The 20,531-nt window shown below is 48.9% G+C and overlaps 2 protein-coding genes across 4 annotated transcripts in view; one reads left to right on the top strand and one right to left on the bottom strand.

Moving 5' to 3' along the window:
- Window positions 1–538: 538 nt before the first annotated feature.
- On the bottom strand, window positions 539–20,028 carry DESI1 (desumoylating isopeptidase 1). Its single transcript, XM_032882884.1, has 6 exons — window positions 19,689–20,028; window positions 8,983–9,004; window positions 7,749–7,818; window positions 5,320–5,429; window positions 4,526–4,648; window positions 539–3,027 (listed from the first exon to the last, which is right to left on the bottom strand). Exons 1-6 carry the CDS (start codon window positions 19,774–19,776, stop codon window positions 2,937–2,939), a joined length of 504 nt encoding a protein of 167 aa, XP_032738775.1. The 5' UTR covers window positions 19,777–20,028; the 3' UTR covers window positions 539–2,936.
- A 139-nt stretch (window positions 20,029–20,167) lies between these two features.
- XRCC6 (X-ray repair cross complementing 6) overlaps window positions 20,168–20,531 on the top strand; it is a 33,099-nt gene continuing 32,735 nt past the window's right edge. For all 3 annotated transcript variants that reach the window (XM_032882880.1, XM_032882881.1, XM_032882879.1), the window contains exon 1: window positions 20,168–20,293. The gene's annotated coding sequence lies outside the window, so the exon portion shown is untranslated. The remainder of the gene's footprint in view (window positions 20,294–20,531) is intronic.

Here is a 20,531-nt window from a genome sequence, read left to right as displayed (position 1 = left end):
TGTCTCCCCGTAACCACATCTCAAGTCTGTCGCATGTGAAAGCACCTAGCACAGGCTCAGCCTGTGGAAGGTGCTCGCTCAAAGTGGGCGAGTACCAGGAGACGCTCAGAGAGCTCTCCACCCACCCCGACTTGTTCAGTGAGGTCAAGGTGGGGAGAGATCCTTAGGGCCACAGACACAGCCGATAGCCAAAATGAAACCAGAAGGGAACACTTCTTGGTGAGGTCAGATGTCCTCTGATGGCCCGTGTCCTCGGGGAAGAGCTCTGAAGCTGGGGCCAGCAGATGGGGCTCTGAGTCTTATTCTACCACGGGTCACAAGGTGACACTGGGCAAGTGATATTCTCTCTGGGCCTTTTCCCCATTTTTGTAAACCAGTGGTGAAAGTCATGCGTTCTTCCCGGCTAGTGTCACTTCTTATCCATAAGGCTTACGACCAAGCAAAGGCAGACTATCCAGACTCAGCAAGGTTAAACTCAGAGGCAGACAGAAGCCTGGCTATGCTGGGCGCGTACCGTGACCTTGAGGCACTACACAAATGCGGCAGGCAGAAATGAGTTTATTGCATTAGAAAAAACACCAAAGAAACCAGAAAACACCTCCATACGAGACAGTTATTAGTAGTTTGACTTTAAGGGTGAAAAGGAATCTTAAAGGTACAGCTTTATTTTGGGGAGGGGTGATGGTCTCATCCGTCCTCTTTCCCTGTCCCTTTAAACCAATGGACCTCCATGGAGGTGTCCGCTGTGTGATACGATTACACACATGGTTCAGTTTTCACTCTGCTCGCCTCGCACACCCGTGTGGAGCTAGCTGGTCATAATGAGCCCGCTCTTGGGGTTCTGGGATTGACCAAGACATGTGAGGATGGGGCTAGGGGTCGTAGCCTGAGCCCAGGCTTCCAAAATGAATGACAGGGGGACTTGGATGGGGAGAGAGAGCTTGGCTTCCTGGAGAGCTCTTAAGAAGACCCCATAATCCCCAGGGCACAGGCATTGGCACAAATGGCTGCTGGGCATGGAGGGGGGCTTTTAATGAACCGAGTGACTCAGTCTCTCAGGGTAGCACTTTGGCTAACTTCTCCTGGGCCTGGAGTGACTGCTATTAGGAGTGAAGCCAGCTGAGCCTGGACATGGGGGAGAAGAGGGGAGGATCCTGTGGTGCCCAGTGCCCTCTGGATAGAGCTGAGAGTTCTGGGAGAAGAGGTCTGGAGCAGGAGCCTGGAAGAGAGGGCTAGGCGAGGCAAGCCGGAACAGGAGAGAAACTGGGTGGGAGGCAGGGCAAAGGCCTCCACCAACAAGCTGCCCTCCTGGGAGAGAGAAATCCAGCCTGAAACCCACTCTCCATGAGCCCAATTCTGCCAGTAGGTCCACATTAAGTACAGTCTCTGCTGGTTTCTGCTCTCCAAAATGACCTTTGACATCAAAGCTGGTCACTGTGGAGGTGCCCCTTGTCAGGTCACAGACCAACACTAGGGGAGAAAACGATCTTTTCCTCTAGCTGAGACCCCAATGGTGCCAACTGCTAGGACTAATGGCAGAGACAGGAGGGGATGAGGCCAGAGATGAGTAGCAGCTTTCTGAAAAGCAAAGGCACCTGCTACGGGCCAGACCCCAGGAAAGAGAACATAATTCAAGTCTGAGAAGAGGCAGGAGCTGTGGCAGGAGGAGCCCACAGATGCCAGGGCTGGGACTCGGGGACCCGGCAGTTCTACATCCCTTTGCCACACTCACTGCCCCAAAACTTAAGAGAGGCACGCGAAAAAAAGGAATCGGAGAGCCTCTCCAGAGAAGAAACGTCCAGATTGTTCCTCCCTATAAGCTCCTGCAGCGGCTCATTAGGAAGGTGCCCAGGCAGGCTCTCAACAATGCATCCTTAAAGTCCTAACGACAATGGAAATAACATGTGCCTTCAAAACACATTGAGGAGAATGTAAAAATCTCTATTAGAAACAATTCACAATTTTCTTGACACCTTAATTCTGCATTATTATTCTTTCTACATCAGGGATAGTTTCCTAGAGCAGGGATTCTTCCCCCTTGGTCCCCAGCCGAATACTGCATACTGGTTTGGGCACTGGGGGCGGGTACAGGGACTGCAAATAACCTACATTATTACTTGTAGACAAAAGGCCTGGGTCTCTGGCGCTCCAGCCCAAACCTCCACCTTGACAGGCCAGCTACGCCGAGGAAGAGCAGCCCTCGGGCAGCTAGGCAGGTTCTCCAAAATTGATGTCAGAGGATTGGCAATCGGTAGGTGGAAGGAAGAATGGCTTTATCCTGTACTCTCTGGCCTGACACTTGCTGTCACTCTCCCTCGATCCTGAGGCTTCTGGTCGCTCCAGGCCTGGCCCTGTGGCCTTGCTTGGGGTAGGGAGGGACGGTAAGAGAGGTTGTGCCTACAGAGTTCACTTGGGTTGGGTCAGTCTTCCTGAAACTGGTCTCAGGTGCACCAAGTCCTTTGGTTCATTTAAAAACCAGAGTCACTGCTTCTGGGATGTCGCAACTGGTGCTTCACAGGATGTCGTAAAACTCACCTGGGTCTCCCAGGTGGTGACAACCTGGGTAGAGCATGGGCGGTCTGTGGAAAGAGGTGCTAGGTCAGGGCTCCCCAAAACTGTGCCTCCTGCCTTCTGCTTAAACAAACCCCCTCCCTTTCTCCAGTGCGGAGGACGCTCAGGAAGCAGCGTCAGAAGTGAACTCACAGACAAGACAGCCTTAATAAATTAGTATAATACTATTAGAAGGGATGGCATTTTGTTGTTTCTTAGCAGCATTGTCCTACATGCAGCCTGATGACATCCTTCCCTGGGAAATTTAAAAAGCCGTCCCCTGGTTGTTAGCTCTGATGTAAAATTATAAAATAGAAATCTGGTAGGGTTTGTTTTGTTTAAAAAGGAAAAGCCCCTGTGAGGCAGGGCGGTCCCATGCAGTCCTGTTAGCTTTGGCCGTTGGGTGGGCCCACGGGGCTCCCTTCAGGAGGCTGAATCCTGGGGTCCAGAAAGGTCCGTAGGGCCTGTCCGAAGGGCCTGTGGAGAAAAGAGACCCAGGGGCTGGGGTGGGCTGGGTGCAGACCATCACAGCTGCGCCCCCGGGGGCAGGGGTGCCACCAACCAGGAAGAAGGACAGCACAGCCTCATTCAGTTTTGTCACCTGCCCCGCAAGTGATGTTCATCGGGGGGCCTCTCGAGATAGCCTGCTCTGCCCTTTTACCCTTGCGGTCCCTGCCTCAGTAGATGCTGCCATCTTAGTACCTTCACTGCTAGATACTGATTAGTTTGGTGGCTTGAACAGGCTGGCGACACACAGGGAACTAGAGCTCTCTGACCTTTCTGTACCAGAACATTGCCAATACTGGAGTCTGAGAGATTTTCCAAAATTCCTACAACCTTAAATCAGGGACCCATCACACATCTCAGTTATTGGCCTTCTTTTTCTTCAGTGGAGAGTGCCCTTTTTGAAAATCAAGTCCAGATTTGAAGGGAATGAAGCATTCTCGAGCATAAACAGATGAAATCAGGATATATTAGCCCTAATCCAGACAAGTCTTGGAACCCCACCCATCAAATAACAGCAACAAGAACATTCCAGCTACTTCTACTTGCTTAGGGCCCCATAACCCAGATCCCTTAGCAACGCTTACTACCTCGGATCCTTAGCAAGGCTGTGGGGTTCAACACACCCACTGAGGAACACGCAGGGAGGGCCAGGCCCGGGAGGGCTCTCCCCACCAGGACACAGCAGTCCTGTTTCCTCTGCGAGTTTTTCCTGAGGGGTTCCTACCCACGTGTGGAAAACACCTCACCTTGCCGAGCCTGCTACACCTGTCAGGACCTCTGGTGGACAGGGCCCCAGTTCAGGAGAAACCGAGTCAGAGTCAGCAGGTGGGACAGGGTCCTGGCGTGGGTAGAGGCTGCCTTAACATAATCAACAGCCAAGATAGGGAAGGGTATGATGGGTTTGGGTGTGCGTGCCCTTTTAGGGGACATTTGAGACTGGGACGACTACATCAGATGGGAGGGCTGACTGGGTGCTACAAAGGCCAGGAGGAAGTTGTCTTTGAGGGAGGGCCTCAAAGAGCTCATGTACAGAGGAAGCAAGAACAATAAATGACATTTACAGAATAAGCCACCATACTAATGCTCCGATCTATCCTTCGCTTGTCCATCTAAAAGTGTTTTACATTCATGTGCTTCTGGGAGGGGCCTGCCTCGTGAGCAACATGACAGACAGATGCCAGGATGGTGTGTCAATGCCTTAGCTAGATTCAAGCGGGTTCCTAAGTCCTGTGGTTGCACTCAGGCCAGGGCAGAGCAGGTCCGACTCCAGGGAGCGTGAAGGTCGCACAGGCGGGGACCAGGGACTGAGGGAATGGTGGCCTCCCCTGCTGGCAGGTGCCATCACAACGGGGCACACCTCCCATGGGAGGATTCTGCTGAGAGCAGGGGAGGGCAGACGTGGGCCAGACACGCGCACGGACCGTGAACAGGGCTTTCAAGGGCAGGGCCAGAGACCGAGGCCACTTACGTGGATAGAATTTCGGAGGGAAGGTCGGTGATGTAAGAAGGGATCTTCCGCCCAGTCAGGAACTGCACCACTTCGTTGGTGAAGGTGTTACAGTTGTTTTCAAAGACATTGTAGGACTCTCTCCTGTGCGTTGTGCGAAAGGTTTGGAGAACAGATGAGAGGGGCAGCGAGCACGTATGTGCAACAACTCAACCCAAGTAACGGCCTGGCGAGCTCGGCTGAGTAGAGCCCTGGGATTCTCCTTCTCTTACACTCCAGAGGGCTGCTGGATTTGCCGCCGTGGACTGCAAGACCCCAATTTTTAAGGGAAGGAGGAAATAAAAATATATGGCTCCTCTACCATTTCAGGAGAATCTTTGTATTCACCAAAGCAAAGCTCAAGGGTTACCGCTGAACGCTTACAACCGCGGGTTAAAGCTTCTTAAAGAGAGAACCTACTCAAGGTTGCATATCATCCCAACCCCTCCACAAACCCCGTCTTTGACTTTTCAGGACAAGGTACTTGCCCAGTGTGGGCTGCGAGCAGCAGCTGCTGATTTCAGTCAGGAGGAATAAACAGGCCTTCTTGCCCTCAGAGTTCCCGCAAAAGGTATGCTGGGACAGACTATCAGTCTTGGAGCAATGCTGAGCTCTCCCTGGGGGCAGAACTGCCTTCTCTTCAAATGCATTCAGCCAATACTGGGCCAGACCTTGTGCTGAGCGCGCTAGAGGATGTGAACTGGTGGCTGCCCTCCAGGGCCTGCTATCTAGTGGGGGGACAGACCTGACTAACCACGGCCCATGTCTCCACTCACCGGAATAGAGACTCCCTCAGGGAGGAGAGGTACTCCTGAAAGAGTTCTTCTGTGACTTCCGTGCTCCCCACATCAACCACAGAGTCTGGGGGCCCAAGCAATGTCCCTCCCTAAAAGAGCCAACCCAAAGAAAGTCATTAAGTCACTATCTCCACTGAATTTTTTTCATGTGGCTTCCCATGGAAGGCCACCAACGCTCTGTTCCAACAACGTTTAACTTTCAGAGCACCCAGGGCAGACGAAGAGTGTTATATCCTATCGGATCAGGCTGCAATGGTTTAGAGCTTCTCGTCAACTCTCCACTGCCACGTGCTGGCCATGTGCCTAAGAAGCTGGGCTGTTGGTTTCTGGAGGGGCCTGGGGAAGCCGAGTCTCTGGCCGGTCAGACCCCTTAGGCTGTCTACTCATCTGGTTGATTAAAAAAATAGAAATCAAAAAAAAAAAAAAAAAGAAAAAGAAAGAAATCCAGAACCTGAAGTCTCCCTTTGTCTCCAACATGCCTGATCCCAAGGGCACAACAGGATAACCAGAAATGGCTAGCACTTGACAGGCCAACTTTCTAGGCCTACATTTAAGTGTCTACAGCCAGTTTTCTCCTGTGACACACTTGATATCCCTGGGTAGACTGGGAAAATGTGAAGGACTCTTGAGAGATCCGGTGGGCTGGCAAATACTTTCACAACTTAGTTCTATTTTGATCTGTGAAGATAATCTAATAATGGTGATAGGGTTCCCCAGGCAAGAGAGTTAATGGGCCATGGAAGGCCTACAGAAAACCCTCTGCCACGGGTTAACAGACTGCCACAGCAGACCAAAGGAGAGACTGAGGCCAAGGGGGAAACCGGCCAAGGGTGAAGCAACAGATCACTGGGGAGGACAGAGCTGGGAAGGGGCTGGGGAAGTAAGGGAGAGGACTCCTGAGCAGAACTCCTAGAAAAGATCATTCATTCATGCAACAGCTATTAAGCAACTACTGTGTGCATGACATTGTTCTAGGCATGGGGGAAAGCATGGCGAGCAGGGCAACTATGGTGGTCCAAGAATAATGGTCTCAGAATTGTAAGAGACTGAAAGGTCATTCGTTGAGTCCCTATTGTTCACTCATATGACAAACATGCATTGAGGACTTACTAGATGCTGGCCTTACGCTAGGCACTGGGGGTATGATGGGGACAAAACAGATGAGATCCTTGCCCTCATGGAGCTTATAGTCTAGCAGGAAGGCAGGCAAAAAAGTCCCATAAACTAATGCATAATTATGAGCTGCGATAAGGGTCTTGCTGGAAAAATACAGAGCACCACCAGTGCGTAGGACAGGGGACCTTTCCAGTCGGACGGGTATGGGAAGACTTGCCTGAGAGACTAACACTGAACTCAGATCTGAAGGACGGAGAGGCAGAACCAGGTGGAGGATCAGGGAGGTAGGCTGAAGTGAGAGCTTAGGTTCCAATGTCCATGGAATGTTCCAGAAATAAAAAGGGGGTGGGGGTGGGGAAAGGCACCACCTGAAAAGGTCATGCAGAGCTGGAGACCGAGACCAGATCAGAGAGGGCCTGGAGGCCAGGCTAAGCTTGCTGGGTTTTATTCCAAGAGCAGTAGGGGGAGTTCTGACAGAAGCAGGGGAATGCCATGATCAGATTTTCATTTTGAAAAGATCACTTTGCCCCATGGGGGGGGAGTCCTGACGGAGGAGGAGCAGAGGTACTGCTGCGGTCCAGGCTAGATGTGAGGGTGGCATGGACAAAGGTGAAAGCTCTGGAAACAGGGGAAGAGATGAAGAGAGAGAGAGAGACTGACTTAAGATACATTTACAAGATGGAATTAACTGGGCTTCATGAAGGATTTGTTAGAGAAGGTGGCAAACCGGTGAGAGGAAGAAATCAGAATGCCTTTCCATTTGTAAGTACCAAAATGAATGGTGGTCTTTGTTTGACCACCTCCTGTGAAAACCCTTAGATAGCTCGGAGAGGAATTTCTTGGAAAGATGCATGGACTTTAGAGGCAGAGAGTCCTGACTGATACCCCGGTGCCACTTGTTGGCCCTATAACTTGGGGCAACACACTTTACCTCTCAGAGCCCTCATCCTTCAGCTGAACACTGGCTGAGTTCCTACTATGAGCTAGGCACTGAGCTGGTGACGAGGACAGAGGGCGAGACACAGTCTCAGGTCACAAGGAGCTGACACACAGCTCCCTGCAGAGACTCAGGAATGGTTCATCTACCGTATCCCACTCGGTGGGACCCAGAGGGACCCCCAAATGCCAAGGGAGCAGAGAGGAAGCTAGGGAAGGGTGTTCTTGAGCTGAATCTTAAGGTAGTTAGCAGGAACTATGTCGCAGGCCAACATCCACTGGGCTAAAAGCCAGACATACAGAGTGGGGACCCCAGGGACCTGAGACTGGGGGAGGGTGTGAGGGAAGCCACTCACTGGGGGACAGCTGGAGATACCGCCAACGCCGAAGTAGAACTCATCCTTGTGCACAACTATGGAGGTGTGCCTGCAATGCAGAGAAGCGAGACAGTAAGCCAGAAAACTTAAAACTGGTCTGGGAAAAAGCAAATACCACACTGGAAGGAGAGTAATTTCTGCCCGAGGATAGGACTTACAAGGTCAACAGCCTTATGTAACTAACCAAAGGCATAAATATCCTACAGAGTTTCTCATCTTTGGCACTACTAACATTTGGGGCTGGAGAACTCTTGACTGGGAGGCTGTCCTGTGTATTCTAGGAAGTTTAGCAGCATCCTGACCTCCCCACACTGGATGCCAGGAGCACCCCGCCCCCACCAGCTGTGACAACCAAACCTGTCTCCAGACACTTGTCTGGATTGTTCTCGGGGGCAGAACTGTCCTCCTGGAGAACCGTTGCTATAGATCATGTCAGCAGAGGGGAGACCCTGGATTCACCCTGATACTGAGAAACCGTTAGTGAAATCAAGCTCTGCAGACCAGGTGTGTTCCCAGACTTTGAAAACTAACAGGAGCAGTTAACCTGGACCCTGCTGAGGGCCAGACCAGATGAGAAGTGTGGACCTACTTCAGGGGAAGGAGGTCATATTACTTGGTCTGAGTCAAACAAAACAAAGATCATTCTGGTCATTCCAAATGTCAGCAGGCTCTAGGAGTCCAGGTGAAATACTGACCTACGGTTTCCTCCTTCATGGAACTGAGAACCCAGCTACCATCTTGTCCGACAGGGATGGATCCAGGACAGAGGCACCAAAGTGGACGAGTTTCAAGACAGACATGTGGGGCCCTTGAGACTTCTGTAGTTAGAAAGCCTTGGTTGGGCGGGTGGGCATGACATCATCCTGCCTTTCATTAGAGCAGGGTTTCTCAACCTCAGCACCACTGCCATTTTTGGGGCTGGATAATTCTTTGTTGTAACAGCTATCCAGTGCACGGTAGGATGTTTACAGCAGCAACTCTGGCCTCCACCCACCCATCAAAGATGTCTCTAGACACTGCCAAATGTCCCTGGGGTGAGAGTCAGGGCACAAGATTACCCCTGGTTGAGAACCACCACTGCTTTAGAAGTTAGAAGTTTGATGACAGGGAGTGCTGGGTTTCAAGCTGGAAGCCACAGACAGAGACTTGAAACGCACAGGTACTGCTTTGTTTCAGAAACTAGCCAACCCATGTAGAGTCCCACCCAACTTACCAGATGCCTTCCAGTTGTTTCCCTGTGGAGAAAAGAAGAGATTTAGCCAGTTGGGATCAGACTAAATGTCCTCTCAGCCTGAGTAAATTCAGACCATCACCGAAACCCAGAGTAACCCAGGGGGCACCTGGTGACGCGGTCGGTTAAGTGTCTGACTCTTGGTTTCAGCTCAGGTCATGATCTCAGGGTCATAGGATTGAGTTCTGCACTGAGTGCAGGGTCTGCTTAAGACTTTCTCTCCCTTGGGGCACCTGGGTGAGTCAGTCCTTAAGCCTCTGCCTTTGGCTCAGGTCATAGTCCCAGGGTCCTGGGATGGAGCCCCACATCTGGTTCCCTGCTCAGCGGGAAGCCTGCTTCTTCCTCTCCGCTCCCCCTGCTTGTGTTCCCTCTCTGGCTGTCTCTCTCAAAATCAATCAATCTTTGGGTGGGGGCGCCTGGGTGGCTCAGTCGTTAGGCGTCTGCCTTAGGCTTGGGTCATGATTCCAGGGTCATGGGATTGAGACCCGCAATGGGCTCTCTGCTCTGCGGGAAGCCTGCTTCTCCCTCTCTCTCTCTGCTTGTGTTCCCTCTCTGTCAAATAAGTACATAAAATCTTTAAAAAAAAAAAAAAATCTTTGAGTTGGGGGAAGAATTTCTCTCCCTTGAGGCAAAACAAAACAAAACAAAACCAAACCCCCTCCCTTTCTGAAATAAATAATCTAAAAAACAAAAACACCCAGAATAACCTATTAAAAACCTCTTGGGAGACTTTCTAGGAATGCAGTTATCCTCCAATAAGGTCCTTAGGTCCTGATACAGGTATGTCGTGTTAACTAGAATAAAAGATAGAAATCACTGGTACAGATGTCCCCCAATTTTGTGTCTGCCTTTTTTTCCCCTTCAGGGTCAATTCAACTTTGCCTTTTTATTTTTACTTTTTAAATTTTATTTATTTTTAAAGATTTTATTTATTTATTTGACAGGCAGAGATCAGAAGCAGGCAGAAAGGTAGGCAGAGAGAGAGAAGGAGAGGCAGGCTTCCCACTGAGCAGAGAGCCCAATGAGGGACTCGATCCCAGGACCCTGGGATCATGACCTGAACCGAAGGCAGAGGCTTTAACCCACTGAGCCACCCAGGCGCCCCAACTTTGCCTTTTTAATTTCTTTGTCTCACATACAGAGACAACAGAACAATGGTATAAAAAGGCTGTCATCCACTTCTTCATTGAGCATATGTGAGGTGAAATCCTTCAGGAAATGACAGAGCAAAACTTGACAAACGCCATCCATCTGAGTAGTCAATCCAGATGTATTCTCTACCTCCACATGGCAGAAACGATGTTAGGTATGGAAATGAAAATATGAACAGATCACTCTCCTGCCTGTAAGGAGCCCAAAGTCAAATGGAAAGAGAGACACACACATAACTAAGTAAAATACAATGTTGATAGGCTCTCATTATAGAGCGGTATAATTACAGAGTGCTAAAAATAAGATGTTATATATAATAAAGATAAGGAAACTTTATAAGCAGCAATTCAACTAGGGAACAAGTAGAGGCAGGAGTGGACCTTTCTGCCAGAGTGAATATGTGCAAATGCACAGCTGTGATAAAGACAGGTTAGAGAAAAGAGTGCAGTGATGGTGACAGGAGGGAAAAGGGCCAGCAGGGGCACCAGCAAAGTAGGGTAAACCCGGACGGAAGGCTGTCCTACACTGTGGGGGCATTCGTGGTTGCTAGGCTGTAGAGTGCCTCGATCAGATCCATGTTTTTATTTTTATTTATTGTTTTTAAAGATTTTATTTATTTATTTGACAGAGATCACAAGTAGGCAGAGAGGCAGGCAGAGAGAGAGAGAGAGAGAGGGAAGCAGGCTCCCTGCTGAGCAGAGACCCACCCCGCCCCGATGAGGGGCTCCATCCCAGGACCCTGGGATCATTACCCAAGCCAAAGGCAGAGACTTTAACCCACTGAGCCATCCAGGCGCCCCTGGATCCATGTTTTTTTAAAAGACATCTACATCTTATAAGAGAACTGTAGGGGCGCCTGGGTGGCTCAGTGGGTTAAGCATCCAACTCTTGATTTCGGCTCAGGCCGTGATCTCAGGGTCATGAGACTGGGCCCTGCAATGGCTCTGTCCTCAGCGGAGAGTCTGTTAAGATCTCTTTCTACCCCTACTCCTCCTCCCCTCTTGAAACAATAAAATAAAATACAGCATTACAGTGTATGGTACCCAGAATTTTGATAAATGGAGACTATACTAGGTACAACGGCCTTGGGGAGAAAGGTAAAGACCTCAAAAAGATAAATTTTACCTTAGGATTGGTAGTAAAATCTAAGAAGAGATTTCAGTATGTAGGGAATTAATATGAAATACTGTGTCTATTTTCAATACAAACATTTCATTCCCTGTTAGTGTTGCCAGGCTAAATGCAGTAACAAGGAAAAGAAAATGTAGCAGAGCTCTGTCTCTCCTTCAGTTAGGAGACCAGTGTGCTTTTCACTAAAAGACCTGCTACTTTGGCCCACAAGGCCCAAACAGACAGAGGGATTCAGGCTGGGGTTTCTAAGGTAGCTCCCTAGACTCTGCCCTTATCCAGGCTCTGCCCTTATCCAAACTGAGCTGAAATCCCACAGAGGTGGCCGAGAAACAGACTGGAGGCCACACGGCACTGGTAACTCATTTAGGACAAGCGTCTTCAAATGCAGCTTCCGGGGACGCCTGTGTGGCTCAGTGGGTTAAGCCTCTGCCTTCGGCTCAGGTCATGATCTCAGAGTCCTGGGATAGAGCCCTGCATTGAGCCCCGCATCGGGCTCTCTGCTTGGCGGGGAGCCTGCTTCCCTTTCTCTCTCTCTGCCTGCCTCTCTGCCTACTTGTGATCTCTGTCTGTCAAATAAATAAATAAAATCTTAAAAAAAAAAAATGCAGCTTCCGCAGATGTACATCCTTTCTTATCCTTACTCTCAGTTATCCTTATTTTCACAACATCCTTATGCGGTGGAGTAGGGCAAATATTTATTAACATCATTTTACAAACAGGTAAATAAAGAGGCATGGTTTGTCCGGCATAAAAGCAAGGAGGAGAAACCATGATATGCCAATGTACTCGTTGGAGCAATTCAGGGAGAAACATAAGGGCAGTTGCTCAGCAGCTTGTTCTTGGGAGGAAAAGAACAAGGGCCACAGTCTCCTCTGTCAAGTGACAGCCATTGGAAAGTGGAACGAAACTGATTTTTATAAAAATTTTGTTGGCCAGGGGCACCTGGGTGGCTCAGTGGGTTAAACCTCTGCCTTCGGCTCGGGTCATGATCCCAGGGTCCTGGGATAGAGCCCTGCATTGAGCCCCACATCGGGCTCTCTGCTCAGCAGGGAGCCTGCTTCCTCCTCTCTCTACCTGTCTCTCTGCCTACTTGTGATCTCTGTCTGTCAAATAAATAAATAAAATCTTAAAAAAAATTTTTTTTGTTGGCCACACTGGGGCGGGAGTGAGTAGGAGGTGGTGATTTGAGACTGAATTAGGTCACAGGGCCATTTTGGAACATGAATTAGCCTCAGTGGATATTAGCACAGTACAGAAGCAGATTATTTTCCCATTAGGATTTCGTCAGCAGGCCCAAGAGTGGGTGGGTCAGATGCCCGCATGTCTCCAAGCTTGCTGGAACATCTAGGGCACGGATTTCAAGGGCTATGAAGTATGCACATGAAAACAAATGGAAGGCAGGGATATCAGTCCTGTTTCCATCAAGAGTAACAAAGAATGCAGAGTGAGGTCTGCGTTCGTCAGCATTCCACTGACTGTGAAAGAGGTGAGTTAGTATACAAAAGCCAAGGAGAAAATATTGCATCCTGGCACAGGTGGCACATAGACGTACACACTGATTGCAGGACAGGCTCGAGATCGGCCCCTGGAATCCTGCTGGTGTTCAGCAAATGTCTGTTTGGTGATGGGCAGCACGGGGCTCTGTGCAAGCAGCATTAGGTCACTGGTATAAATCAAATGCAGCCCTAGCTCACCTCCCAAATTCCTCTAATGATAGTGTTTTTATTTATTTTGTTTTAATTCCAGTACATGCAGTGTTATTGATAGTGTATTTATTTATTTTTAAGATTTTACTTTTTAAGTATTCTCTACACCAAATGTAGGGCTTGAACTCACAACCCCGAGATCAGGAGCCACATGCTCCACCTACTGAGCCAGCCAGGTACCCCTTGATAGTGGTTTTAATTGGCAATACTTTTTTTTAATTAAAACATTTTTTAGGTTTATTTACTTATTTTTAGTACTCTGCACCCAGTGTGAGGTTCGAACTCACAACCCTGAGATTGAGCGGCACGCTCCTCCCACTAAGCCAGCCAGGCGCCCTTAACTGGCAATGTTTTAATCTGCTGGTTGGCTTGGCATCTGCCAGATTACCAGCCATGTGAAGGGGTTAATGTAACTTACAAAATCAGCTTGCTCTTCTCTGGGGCCACTGGATAAATATTGAATCTAGGTGGGAAAGAGGTAAAAGGAAACATTTGTATAACATAAGTGGGCCTCTGTGCCAATATTGTAAAGAAAAATAAAAGGCTATTGGCAGGAGGGCTTTCCCTTCCTTTAGGCAGAGAAAGGTTATCACAAAATCAAATGCAGTACATTGTTAAAAACTGAGAGGGTATTTTATTTTACTTTGTTTATTTATTTTTAAGATTTTATTTATTTGACACAGAGAAAGATCACAAGTAGGCAGAGAGGCAGGCAGAGTCGGGGGGAAGCAGGCTCCCTGCGGAGCAGAGAGCCCGATGCGATGCGGAGTTCGAACCCAGGACCCTGAGATCAGGACCTGAGTCGAAGGCAGAGGCTTAACCCACTGAGCCACCCAGGCGCCCCCAAAAACTAAGGGTATTTTAATTAAAAAAAAAAAAAGTAGGTTTAAAACTACTTGATATTCCAATGCTAGGATTCCTTGGAGCCAGTACAGGATTCTTTCCTCGCATAAAATAACTGACTTAGGAGTTCTTTTCCTCGGTACTGAGAGAGTTCCCTTTAACCCTTGCTTGTCTTCATTACTCAGGCCTCGTAGCAATGCTTTGAGGTAGGTCTGCACCATACCGCCATTCAGCCAGGCTATATCTACCGGTCACGGTGCTAGACTCTGGATAAATCCATAGAGTTCTTGCCCCTAGTGGAGCTTCCAGTCCAGTTCTGTGGGTGTGTGAACACTGATGAGGAAATAAGCAATTATAGGGGTGCCTGGGTGGTTTAGCCAGTGAAGCATTTGAATTTTTTTCTTCTTTTAAGATTTTATATATTTATCTGACAGAGAGATAGCGAGCACAAGTAGAGAGAGAGGCAGGCAGAGGGACAGGGAGAAGCAGGTTCCCTGCAGAGCAAGGAGCCCAATGCAGGGCTTGATCCCAGGACCCCTGGGTAGATGGTAGATGCTTAACCGACTGAGCCACCCAGGTGCTCCAGCAACTTACTTGATTTCGGCTCAGGTCATTATCTCGGGGTCCTGAGGTTGAGCTCCACGTTGGGCTCTGTGCTGAGTGTGGAGCCTGTTTAAGATCCCCCCATCCCAAAACCACCGCCCTGCCGCCACCCCACCCTGCTTGCAAGTGATCGCTTTCTAAAAAAAGAAAACAATTATGAAATAGAATAATGAATGCTATTAAAGTGGAGCATAGGATGTTATGAGCACATACTGGGGACACGTGACCAAGATTTGTGGGGTAGGGGTCAGGGAAGTTTTCCTAGAGAAAGAGATATGTTAGTTGAGACCTCGAGGATGAGTAGAAGTTAGCCAGGCCAAGCGAAAGTATTATGGCAGACAGCATAGCTTTTGAAGAGCTAAGATGTGCTGAACAGGGGGTGCCTGGGTGGCTCAGTGGGTTAAGCCTCTGCCTATGGCTCGGGTCATGATCTCAGGGTCCTGGGATCAAGCCCGATGTCAGGTTCTCTGCTCAGAGGGGAGCTTGGTTTACCCCAGCCCCCCAACTGCCTACTTGTGATCTCTGTCAAATAAATAAACTCTTTTAGGGGCGCCTGGGTGGCTCAGTGGGTTTAAGCCTCTGCCTTCGGCTCAGGTCACGATCCCAGGGTCCTGGGATTGAGCCCCACATCGGGCTCTCTGTTCAGCGGGGAGCCTGCTTCTCTTCCTCTCTCTCTGGCTGCCTCTCTGCCTACCTGTGATCTCTGTCAAGTAAATAAATAAAATCTTTAAAAACAAACAAATAAATAAATAAATAAACTCTTTTTTAAAAAAAGTTTTTATTTATTTATTTGAGGGGGGGCGCATACACACAAGTGACAGCAGGAGCTGGGGGAGGGTCAGAAAGAGAGGAAGAGGCAGACTGCCCCTTGAGCAGGGAGCCCCAGGACCCCAGGATTAAGACCTGAGCCAAATGCAGATGCTCAACTGACTTAGCCACCCAGGCACCCCTCAGAATTCACGTTTTTTACTTCATTATTATTTGTATTACAGAATTAAGCAAAGAACTGAGTATAAAGTAAAATCTCAAATATTCATTAGATTGCATTCTGCCAAGAAATAAATATGTTCTATATCCTTCTGTCTTAACCTGAGAACAATTTTGAGATAGGCTTCTGAAAAAAATAAAAAATAAACATATCCCTGGGATACGTGCATGCACACAAAACTTTAGATTAGAAAACAATCAACAAATATAATGTATTCTTATCACAATTAAAAAAAAAACCCCAAGCACCTCTGCATTTGTCTCTATGTCCTTTAGCACTGAAAAAGGTCATGAAATTTAAAGAACAGCCAAAATTATCAAGAGGAGGAACTTAAAGGACAATTATTATAGCTAATTATCTTAGGCAAATGGTACATTACGAAAAAGAGGTGTCATCAGCTGTCTGTTAGAATGCTAAGGATAAATCTGGGACCATTTCATGGTGATTGAAGGACAGTCGATTAGAAATACCTTCATGTGAAGCAATTATTCTAGGAGACTGGACACTGGACAGGATAAAACTGTGGAGTCTACACTGGAGGAGAAGGGAATTGCACTAGGCTTTCTCCAGTCCAGTCATGACTGTAATAAAGCTAGATGGGGTCTTTTTTTTTTTTTTTTAAAGATTTTATTTATTTATTTGACAGAGAGAGAGAGAGCAGCGCACACACAAGTAGGCAGAGCGGCAGGCAGAGGGAGAGGGAGAAGCAGGTACCCTGGGCTCCATCCCAGGACTCTGGGATCATGCCTTGAGCTGGAGGCAGCCACCCAGGTACCCCTAGATGGCGTCTTTTAATGAGGAACCATCATAACAAGAATAAGGTACAACTGATGAGGCCACACTAATTTAATATGGCAAAATGAGTGCGATGAGCAATGATCATAAATCCATGATTATGAATGGCACAGAAATACTTAACCCAGATCCTTTTCTCATCCAAATTTGAAACACTTGACCAAAGATGCTTTTACAAACTTGAAAAATTATAAAGGGATACGTTCCACAGTAGAGGTGATATAACAAAATGACTGACAACATGAGCCCTGAAAGTCAGAATGCTTGGGTTTATAACCCAGCCCTGCCACTTACCAGCTGTGTGAGCAGGGGCTAGTTTCTTTTTTGGTGGGGGATGTGGGGGGCAAGTCTCTTTACGCCTTATGTCTCAGGTTCCTCAAATGAAAAATGGAAGTAATCACAGGACCTACCTCACAAAACTATGGTGAGGATTATAACACACACAAAGTACTCAGAAAAAAGAGTGTGGCTCATTGGAAGTTCTCAACAAATGCAAGCTATTAATATGCTTCTGGAAGTCATATAGCAAAAATCAGGAAACAAGTGGACTTTTTAAAGGTTCAAATATATTTGGGAATGGGAAATCAATACACTGGGACATACCCAACTTTAAGGTTGGTGATGTCTGGACAGGGTGAACCAGTAAGGCAATGCCCATTTTCCAAAAGTTTCCAACTCTAGAAAGTAGTGATTATTAGCTTTGATAATCCTTTCATTACTTTTGCAAAAGCCATAACAGCAATATGGGGGAAAAAAGATAGAGAAGAGAGAATTAGATTTGCAGGCAATGTGATGTTCTCAGAAATACCATTGCGGGCAGATGTGCCAAAGTGGTGAAGTTCCCATTTTTGCCTGTGATCCTTCTAGGATTTCTCATCTATTAAAAAAAGTAGGGGGAGGGGGCCTGTCTGGCTCTCCCCCTTCAGTTATGGCAGTTTTCCCTTCACCCATGATACTCCACAAAGGCCTTCTTTCAGTTCCAGGACAAGGCCAGGCTCTATCCTACCTCCGGGCCTTGGAAGATTGATCTTCCTCATGCCTAGAACACTAGAACTCCCTCACCACCCTCCTGTGACTACTACTTGATCCTTGACTTCCCAACTTAAGTCACTCCTTCTGATACCCTTAAAGTCAGGTTTCTCTTGTTACTTTCAATCTCAGCACCCTGTTTGCTTCTCGAACCGCCTAACACTTATCATATCCCCGGTGAGCAGCTCCAAGATGGCAGTGAACATTTTGCTCAATATATTGTCCTCAGTTAAGCTTAACACATGGACTAGCACCTAGTAGGCACTCAAAAAACAATCTATTGGGCGCCTGGGTGGCTCAGTGGGTTAAGCCGCTGCCTTCCGCTCAGGTCATGATCCCAGTGTCCTGGGATGGAGTCCCACATTGGGCTCCTTGCTCAGCGAGGAGCCTGCTTCTCTCTCTGCCTCTCCCTGCCACTCCCTGCCACTTTGCCTGCTTGTGCACTCTCTCTCTCTCTGACAAATAAATAAATAAAATCTTAAAAAAAAACTTAAAAAAAACAAAACAAAACAAACAACAATCTATTGAATGAATCACGTAGCAGTGATTGCCTAAGGGCATTCATAGCTATGACCAAAGTAAGCAAATAATGGCTCCATTCCAAGAAGTTTAGTTAGAACTTGACTGATGTAATCTGTTAGTGATTAGCACCTTCCTCCATGACTTTGTAAATTTTGCTTTCAACTTTGCCTTAGTCATTTTAACAACTGGTGATCTGGGCCCAAACTTCTAGCCAACAATGGCCTGGCTACATAACAATTATCTGAAGAGCTTATTAAAAATGCAGATTTTTGGATCAAAACTCCAGAAGATTCTTATTTAGTACCTGTGTAATGAGGCTCTAGAATCCATAAATTCAAAACTTTGCTTATTTTGAATAAATATATGTGTGCAGTACACAATTCGAAAGGTACAAAAAGTTTACAGTGAAGTCTCCCTTCTATTCCTGTCCTCTGGCATCAAGTTCCCCTTCCCATAAGTTACCGCTATTTCAATTTCTTTTCTTTCTTTTTTTTTTTTTTTTAAAGATTTTATTTATTTGATAGACAGAGATAACAAGTAGTCAGAGAGACAGGCAGGGAGAAAGGAGGAAGCAGGCTCCCCGCTGAGCAGAGAGCCTGATGCGGGGCTCGATCCCAGGACCATGAGACCATGACCTGAGCCGAAGGCAGAGGCTTTAACCCACTGAGCCACCCAGGCGCCCCACTATTTCAATTTCTTATGTATTCTTCCTGGTAATTATCTGTCTACAGGAGCATGTATAAATCCTTTGCTTTAAACACACCGAATATTTAAAGAACCGTTCCAACTTTGTTTTCTCTACTTCCATTGAACAAAACTTGTTGAAAGTGAAGTGATCTGTATTTTTAACAAGCATCCGAGGTGATTCTGAGGTAAAGCCAACTATCAGTAACCACTCACTGGCCCAGGGTTAAGAGATTAAGCGCAACTCACTATGATACACCAGAAACTCAGGGACATTGAAAAGATGCCTCCCAAGTAGTCTTGTTACTTGACTTCCACCTCTTGTCTTACCAAGACGAACTAAAACACTCTCTAATGAGTCCATAAAAGTAAGGAAAAACTAGCCATTCCAATGGATGTTGCCAAAGCTGTTCAATTTTTCAATTCCTGGAATCCTTTCCTGCCCAGAATCAACTGAAATCACAAACGTGACAACTCCTGTGTTAGAGGAGACCTTTCGGTATTTGGGTTATAATGACGTTTGACATGCAGCGAACTAGGGCTGATGTTCTCTCCTGGTCGGTAAGTAGTTTAATGGAGCACAACTGAAATACGCCCTTTACTAACACTTACTGACACAACAGTATCCAGTCCTCCCCTAGAATTGCTTTCTAACCATCTGGACAAAAGCAATTAACTTAAAAACTGTTGAGAAGACCGCACTGTCACTCGAGTTCGGGCTCCAGAAGCAGACCTGACTTCACCTCCACCTGGGAGCCATGGCTGGGCCCCCGGGGCGGCTCTAGCTTCCTACTCCCATCTACCCCAGAGACTGCAGAGAGTGTCCTTTTGGCACGGAGGGAAGGCTCTCTAAGGGCCACCCGGGGATCACCGCAGTGTCTCCTCCACCACGAGGGGCACCGCGCAGTAGGCATCCTCTCCCCTACACTCGGTGGAGGAAGGAGTGTAAAGGGCTCCCGAAGTGAGGCAGGGGAGCCGCCGGGCTGCAGCGCCGGCTCGCCCCACGGCTCGCAGCGGGCAGGGGGAGGGCGTGACTCCTCCATCCCTTCCTCCTGGATTCAAACGCGAAGTCGGGAAAGTGGCGCTCCAGGGGCCCGAACCTCAGACCTCTCCCTTCTCCACTCGCGCTTTCCTGCATCCTCTGGGCCCTGCGTCCCCACCACGAGCCGTAGTCCAGGCCTCCCTACCTCTGCCGGCCGTCACGGCACCCTCTTGCCCGCCCCCAGACCCCTCACCCAGCATGATGGGGCTGAGCCGCCGGGCCAGGCCCTTGGACAGGTCGTACACGTAGAGCTTCACCGGATAGAGATTCGGCGGCTCCATCGGGACCCGTGGCGGCGGCTGCCACGAAGTCCCTCAGGCACCCGGCAGCGGCTTGGACCTTCCCGTACCCGACGGGGTGGGGAGCGGAAAGAGCGGGGGGGGGACCGAGCCCAGGCCCGGCCTGAGGGGCGGGGGAAAGGCGGCCCTGCGCTACACGCGCCCCCGCGCCTGCCACCGGCAACGACTACTGTGAGGTGACAGAGCCGGGACGGGCAGGGTCCGCGCGGAAGAGGGGGCGGGGGCGGGGGCGGAGACGCACTCTTGCGCATGTGCTACCGTCCCGACGGACGGCGAGGGGCGGGGTTTCGCGGAAGGGGGCGGGGCTTTCGCTCACGGGGTTGGATTCGTTCGAGACAGTAGTGGAAAGCGGGTGGGGGAAGTGGGCGTGTCAACTTGAGGAGGAATGTGCGCGCTATGCGTGATGACGTAACGGGCGTTGATTGGGAGCGCGAACTGGAGCCCGTGCGAGCGTGGCGCCCAGCCTTTTGTCCAAATTGATCTCTTCGTTGTTTCTAAGGTAGGCAGTTCGGGCTTTTCGCTTTGTCCCTTGCTTTCCGGCCGGGGCTGGCCTCAACGTGCTTCGCTCACTTAGTCTTGCGCGCCCTTCTATCCTCCCCGCGAGGCAGCGTCAGTACGAAGTGTGCAGACCGGCGGGGTAGAGACAGATTCTGGTCCCCGTCCCCTCCTCCGTGGGAGGCGGCACCTGGCCTTGAGGCCAGCCTGCAGTGAGACCCTTCCGCTCCGCGTGGCTGGCG

The sequence above is a fragment of the Lontra canadensis genome, unplaced genomic scaffold, assembly GCF_010015895.1.
Source record: "Lontra canadensis isolate GAN:19392208 unplaced genomic scaffold, GSC_riverotter_1.0 scaffold84, whole genome shotgun sequence".
Classification (NCBI taxonomy): Eukaryota; Metazoa; Chordata; class Mammalia; order Carnivora; family Mustelidae; genus Lontra; species Lontra canadensis.
This window is presented reverse-complemented; position numbering and strand designations above follow the sequence as displayed.